Source organism: Cherax quadricarinatus, chromosome 30 (assembly GCF_038502225.1).
Source record: "Cherax quadricarinatus isolate ZL_2023a chromosome 30, ASM3850222v1, whole genome shotgun sequence".
Lineage (NCBI taxonomy): Eukaryota > Metazoa > Arthropoda > Malacostraca > Decapoda > Parastacidae > Cherax > Cherax quadricarinatus.
The window spans coordinates 13,772,757-13,780,537 of NC_091321.1; the positions used below are offsets into that span (position 1 = coordinate 13,772,757).

The 7,781-nt window shown below is 36.6% G+C and overlaps 1 protein-coding gene across 3 annotated transcripts in view; it reads right to left on the reverse strand.

The window, feature by feature from the left end:
• Positions 1-1,344: 1,344 nt before the first annotated feature.
• The window catches only part of LOC128692654 (nucleoside diphosphate kinase homolog 5), a 75,333-nt gene continuing 68,896 nt past the window's right edge, over positions 1,345-7,781 (reverse strand). For all 3 annotated transcript variants that reach the window (XM_070089924.1, XM_070089926.1, XM_070089925.1), the window contains 2 exons: positions 6,483-6,580; positions 1,345-5,953 (listed from right to left, as the gene is read on the reverse strand). In XM_070089924.1, the coding sequence (XP_069946025.1) occupies positions 5,873-5,953; positions 6,483-6,580 (179 nt within the window). In that variant the 3' untranslated portion in view covers positions 1,345-5,872. The remainder of the gene's footprint in view (positions 5,954-6,482; positions 6,581-7,781) is intronic.

Genomic DNA, 7,781 nt, shown 5'->3' on the forward strand with positions numbered 1-7,781 from the left:
AAAGCCAGTCATAGCATGAACCAGTTCAAGAAGAGTGCCAAAAGGTGTCTGATGAATGTAGCTACAGAAAGGGAGGGGAATGATTTTCTATTTTTTAGCTAACATATGTGTAAATTTTACCTTATTCCTAGTAATGACCCTCGTATTGTAGATAGTCTTAATGACCCTCGTGTAGTAGACAGTCTTTTTAATATGATAATAAGATGTTATCTTCATTACAGAATAATAAGAAAATATAAACTTTATATTATAATAATAAGATAAAAGGACCCCAATGGAAATAAGTCACTCTGTCTGACTTTTTTGGGTTATCCTAGGTTCTCTACACATATGCTGCTATGTATGATAATTCTATATAACTGTATTTGTGTATACCTGAATAAACTTACTTACTTACTTATTTATTAAGTCATAACTTGACACTCGCTCTGGGTAGAGCTTTAGCAAGTCATGTTTCACTCTATGTAGAGCTTCATCAGATGACGAATGTCTGGATATAACTTCACAGACACAAACATCATAACCAAAGCTGGTTTACAACGTTTCTCTCCTCCCCTGTTATAAGCAGTGAGACTTTTCGATCGACTACGTCAACAGTCACAACTATCCCAGCGATTTTTTTTTTCGTTTTTGGCCTAAATGCTCACCGGCCTGACCTGCTGGATTATTAAGGGAAGCTTTTGCATTTTTAATTACCCTCCTTTTGCATATTGTAAATCACCTCCCATAGCCCATTATAAAAAAAATGTGCACTCAGGAATGAAGAGGAGACACGAACCGTGGTCCTGTCTATTAGAATGTTCAGCTGTGTTCCGCTGAGCTGGGGTATGACAGTATCAATGGCCCACCATCTGTGACCTACCTTGCGGGGCCAGGAGCTAAGACTCGACCCTGCAGTCACAGGTGAGTACATTATTATTATTATAATCAAAAAGAAGCGCTAAGCCACAAGGACTATACAGCGCAGGTGAGTACAAGGCCAGAAGCTTTCGTAGCATGTGTATTTTCATACCCCAAAAAGGAGGGAAACTCGATCCTGCTATCTGTCAGGACCAAGGTTCGAGTCTCCATCCTGTTAATTCAGTGACACGCGGTTATTACTATGTACAACTTATACATAATAAAAGAATGTGTACACTGAGAGGAGCATTTCTCTCAGCGTACACATACTGAGAGTTTAATCCCTATTTTAGGGAGTTTAATCCCTATTTCAGGGAGTTTAATCCCTATTTTAGGGAGTAAACTATTCTTTAAGACCCTAGCGCAGTCCTGATAGGCTTTAAACCCATATTAACCATCCAGACCTAATTTTTTGGGGGGTATGTGTGTAAAAAAACTCAGAAAAAAACTTGGCACTCGATTTATATATATCGATGTTTACAACTGTAGAACATTACTGGAACATTTCTGAAGCCTTGAAACTCGGGTAGCGAAAATGAGGCAACAACAACAATAACAAAAAGAAATCCCCTTTTAAAAAAAAAGGGGGATTGTACATTTCTAGAAAATTTTTCAAAATGCATAATACTATTTAGGAGACATACGTCCTTAAATTCATATATATATTTAATTTGCATCTCTCACACCGAGCTTTATTTTTTTTTATCTTACTTTCAATATATTTATTTTTACTAAAGGACGGACTGAAAAGGAATTTTAGATATAATGGCTGACCCTTCAAGAAGGTCAGGTCAGCGAGGCAGGAACTTAATACCAAGTGTTAGACGCAAGTGCGATTATTGTAGCAATTACTCTAATATAATTACCCTTATTGTATAGGTTTAAGTAGATAATCCTAATGTTTACGACGAAAACATGACCTTATATATATATATATATATATATATATATATATATATATATATATATGTCGTGCCGAATAGGCAGAACTTGCGATCTTGGCTTAAATAGCAACGTTCATCTTGCCATATAGGACAAGTGAAAATTTGTGTATGCAATAATTTCGCCAAAATCATTCTGAACCTAACGAAAAAAATATATTTGATTGTGTTTGTTTAGTACTGAATTATTGTAAACGTATTTAAAATATATTTAGTTGGGTTAGGATAAAATAAATTGCTTGAGTTATAATAAGGTTAGGTAAGTTTTCTAATATTCGTTTGGTGCAATATTAAAAAATTTTACATTAACATTAACGAAAAAAAATATATCTTTAAACGTATAAGAGAAAATTTCAGAAAGGACTTAATTTTAAACGAGTTCTTGCTAATTGACCAGTTTTACATATTCGGCACGACATATATATATATATATATATATATATATATATATGTATGTATATATATATATATATATATATATATATATATATATATATATATATATATATATATGCTATTAAATGTTAATTAAACTTTATGTTAAAACTCTATAAGGAGCTGAAATCACTACAGTCATTCTTCCTCTCAACATTCAATTTCGAGACTGGCTTTAAAGAGAGAGAGAGAGAGAGCGAGAGAGAGAGAGAGAGACAGAGAGAGAGAGAGAGAGAGAGAGAGAGAGAGAGAGAGAGAGAGAGAGAGAGAGAGAGAGAGAGAGAGAGAGAGAGAGAGAGAGAGAGAGAGAGAGAGAGAGAGAGAGAGAATCAAATTATCTAAACACTCTGAAGTACCATCTCCATCCAGCATACCAAATACCTTCCATACATGTGTATACTTTCTCACACCTCGTCTATACACTCACTGCTCCTATACTCACAGTCACACAATCCTACATACGAACATGTGTTGTATTATCTATACATCTATTGTATTATCAATACACCTGATTTATTATCAATAGAAGTGATTTGTTACCTGTATTACTGTTGTGTTATCTATACATCTATTGTATTATCAATACACCTGATTTATTATGAATACAAATGATTTATGACCTGTATAACTGTTGTGTTATCTATACATCTATTGTATTATCAATACACCTGATTAATTATCAATACATCTGTTATCTTACACTCGCTGTATTATCTATTCACGTGTTGTATTAGCAATACACCTTGTGCATTAGTTCTACACCTGTTGTATTAGCTGTACACTAATGTATTAGGTGTATACCTAGTGTATTTACTATACACTTGTTGAATTTGCTGTACACTGCCGTACTGGCTACATACCTGTTATCTATACACCTGTTGTATACGTTATACATTTGTTGCATAAGTTATACACCTGCTGTATTAAGCCACACTGAGGATAAGTTGTATTATATGTTGCTTGGTCGAACGTAATGTCAGTCAGTTGCAAATAGACTGGACGTTCAGTTCAGAATTATTTCCTTGTTTCTGTTCTTGTTTTGTGTCCTTGAGTATTTCGATAAATTTTTTGCAATGTGGTTTTCCAGTGGAGGAAATGATGAATAAGACATACAAAAAACAAATACAGAAATTGAAAGACTGATATACAAACACAAAATGCGGTAAAAACTGGAAGACAAAAAAAAATGCATTAAAAATTGAAAGGAAAAAATGTGAATTATTAAATCTATACTGAAAATTCAATATTAAAAAAAGAAAATTGGTCCAGAAATTCTTCATTGTTCAGTTAGATGTGATGAATAATCAAAAGGATGGAGGAGGAGGACTCGAACTCGTGGTCTCCTGGCATGCCGCAGGCCCAGCGCTGAGCCTCCTGCCACCACTACCACGGTTCGAGTCTCCCTCCATTCTTCAATTCGCTAATAATCGTTCGTTACGACTCGAGAAAAAATATTACGTTGTATATATTGTATCTATTGTATAATGAACTTCCATGAGTGTATACATCAACGTATTGGTCAAATTTGTAGAGAGAAAAAATAAAATAAAAAATCTTTTATGGCGTTACCAGAGAGAATGATAATGGAAATTATTATTATTATTATTATTATTATTATTATTATTATTATTATCATCATCATTCTGAAGAGAAGTTGCAGAGGTTGGTTGATGAGTTTGGTAGGGTATGTAAAAGAAGAAAATTAAAATTGAATATAGGAAAGAGTAAGGTGATGAGGATAACATAAAAAATAGGTAATGAAAGATTGGATATCAGGTTGGAGGGAGAGAGTATGGAGGAGGTGAATGTATTCACATATTTAGGAGTGGGAGTGTCAGCAGATGGGTCTATGAAAGATGAGGTGAATCACAGAATTGATGAGGGGAAAACGGTGAGTTGTTCACTGAGGAGTCTGTGGAGAGAAAGAACTTTGTCCGTGGAAGCAAAGTGGGGAATGTATGAGAGTATAGTTATACCAACGCTCTTATATGGGTGTGAAGCGTGGGTGATGAATGTTGCAACGAGGAGAAGGCTGGAGGCAGTGGAGATGTCGTGTCTGAGGGCAATGTGTGGTGTGAATATAATGCAGAGAATTCGTTGTTTGGAAATTAGGAGGAGGTGAGGGATTAGAATGACTTCAAGAGTGTATAAATCTAGAAGGGAGGGAAGGTGGGGTAGGGGTCGGCCTAGGAAAGGGGGGGTAAAGGAGGTTTCGTGTGCGAGGGGTTGGATTTCCAGCAAGCTTGCGTGAGCGTGTTAGACAGGAGCAAATGGAGACAAATGGTTTTTAGAACTTGACGTGCTGTTGGAGTGTAAGCAAGGTAACATTTATGAAGGGATTCAAGGGAAACCGGCAGGCCGGACTTGAGTCCTGGAGATATGAAGTACAGTGTCTGCACTCTGAAGGAGGGGTGTTAATGTTGCAGTTTTATAACTATAGTGTAGGTTTGTCTCTGGCAAGACAGTGATGGAGTGAATGATGGCGAAAGTTTGTCTTTATCGGGCCACTCCGCCTTGATGACAGATGGCCGATGTGTTAATAATAAAAAATATTATCATTATCATCATTATTATTATCAGTATTACCATTATTATTATTATTATTGATCATGGAAAGCTATGAATCCATAAAAGGTAATCTGGTGAAATATTTTTTTCAATTATTTCCGTAGTTGCAGACGTCTGGACGGGCCTCTAGGCTCCACATTTCACGTTTTCTATAATTTTTGCCCATTTTACTGATTTTTTCTCTCTTTTTTTTTCCTTCTTTTCAGGAAAAACACATTTCGTTTATTTCCCGAAATGTGATTTCTATCTTGATCGTTTTCTATAGTGAGGACACGTTTTTTGTTATACTTCCCATTTTCTATTATATTTCTCACTTTCTATTATACTTTTCACATCAGTGAGAACATATTTTCCGTTTTCTATCATGATAACCGTTTTCTATAGCAAGAGCACATTTTCTGTTTTCTTTCATGATAACTGTTTTCTATAGCAAAGACACGTTTTTTGTTATGCTTCCCGTTTTCTATTATACTTGTGTGTCTGTACAAGAACACACTTTCCGTTTTCTAATCAGTGGTTTTATTTTGCAGTTACTATTATTAATTCTTTTCAATGTTTATTAATATTTATTTTTAAACGTGATTTTATCCAGTATCAGTGTTATATATTCTGTTACACAACGTTTTCTACAATGCTAGCTGTTGCCATCTCGCTTCCCATTTTCTCTCACACTCGCCGTTTTCTTCTCATTTTTCAGTGATCCTTACGTTTACTATTGTGTATTCGTCTCATGTCCTCTCACTATTGCCATGTTCTTCGTTTATTCAACCACTCTTCTCATTTTCTCTTGTGTATTCGTCCCATTTTATCTCACTGTTTTCTTCCCATTTTCCAGCCATCTCATTTTCTATCGCATATTCTTCCCATCTTCCCTCACACTATCCATTTTCTTCCCATTTTCCAGCCATCTTCTCATTTTCTGTTGCCTATTCTTCCCATTTTCTCTCACACTCGCCGTTTTCTTCCCTTTTTCCAGCGCTTTTCTCGTTTTCGGTTGCTTATGGAGGGTAGACTTGCGTGGCTGTGGCTTACATGTCTGTGTTCGGTTTGTTGGGGTTGTTAACTAACAGCCAGTCAGCCAACCACACAATTGGGTCTTCCGGTCGAACCTGCAAACATGTCAGAGACAAGATGATGATTCCCGGGTTGTCTGTGATGATTATTATTATCATTATTATTATTATTATTATTATTATTATTATTATTATTATTACTGTTATTATTTTATTTTATTATTATTATTAAATATTAATTTTAATAATAATCAAATAATAATAATAATAATCGTAATAATAATATTATTATTTTTATTATTACTGTTTGTATTTTATTTTTAATATTATTATTACACTTTTATTATTGACATTACTGTTATTAAATAATATTTTTATTATTATTATTATTATTATTATTATTATTATTATTAAATTCATAGAGAAGCACCCCCCCCCTTCCGGCTGCGGAATGGGGGGGGGATCCAACCAGGTTTGATCCGAAGGGTAACCGTTATGACCTGGATCAAGAGTCCTTCACCGGCATCTGGAGGATCCACATGGTGACGGAGGATCGAGCCTCCACCACGACTTAAAGTGGAATGATTAGTGGGAGTTTAGTGCTCCCCCTTAAGAAGATCGTTACCTTGCAGAGTTCTGTTAGGGCTCGAACCAGCGTGGGCGAAACAGCGTGACTGAGGTACTCCTTAGCTCCTTCCCCAGTCAGTACAGGTTCCAAGGTCACTGAAAGTAAGGAAGTTCATTTTAGGTCAGCAAATGTGTGTGTGTGTGTGTGTGTGTGTGTGTGTGTGTGTGTGTGTGTGTGTGTGTGTGTGTGTGTGTGTGTGTGTGTGTGTGTGTGTGTGTGTTTGTGTGTGTATGTGTGTATGTACTTAAGCAGGATGTAATAGGAAGACATGACCACGACGTACAAGATACAGTAACAGACCGACGTGAAAACAAGGAGAAGTTAAAAGAAATGAGCACAATGGATGTTGGGTAGCATCGATTTAGTACTCAGTTTTAGGAACAGGTATGCTAACTGATAGAGCACACCAGTGAATATGACAGTGAATATGACAGGGATCAACGCTCATACTCGATTCTCACAAACTGGTGAAAACACACACACACACACATACACACACACACACACACACACACACACACACACACACACACACACTCACACACACACACATACACACACACACAAAAACGCACACACACACATCAAAGCAATTACGGCGTTTGAAGTCAATTTGAGGCTCCTGATAACGAGACAGTAACGCAGGTAGGAATGAGAGAGAGAGAGAGAGAGAGAGAGAGAGAGAGAGAGAGAGAGAGAGAGAGAGAGAGAGAGAGAGAGAGAGAGAGAGAGAGAGAGAACACATAATCATAAAGTACACAATTCTCAGAAAGTTACCGAGAAGCAGCAGACGGATCACACTGACGCACTCAACACAATATTGACGGATCACACTGACGCACTCAACACAATATTGACGGATCACACTGACGCACTCAACACAATATTGATGGATCACACTGACGCACTCAACACAATATTGATGGATCACACTGACGCACTCAACACAATATTGATGGATCACACTGACGCACTCAACACAATATTGATGGATCACACTGACGCACTCAACACAATATTGATGGATCACACTGACGCACTCAACACAATATTGACGGATCACACTGACGCACTCAACACAATATTGATGAATCACACTGACGCACTCAACACAATATTGATGAATCACACTGACGCACTCAACACAATATTGATGGATCACACTGACGACTCCAACACAATATTGAGGGATCACACTGTCGCACTCAACACAATATTGATGGATCACACTGACGCACTCAACACAATATTGATGGATCACACTGATGCACTCAACACAATATTGATGGATCACAC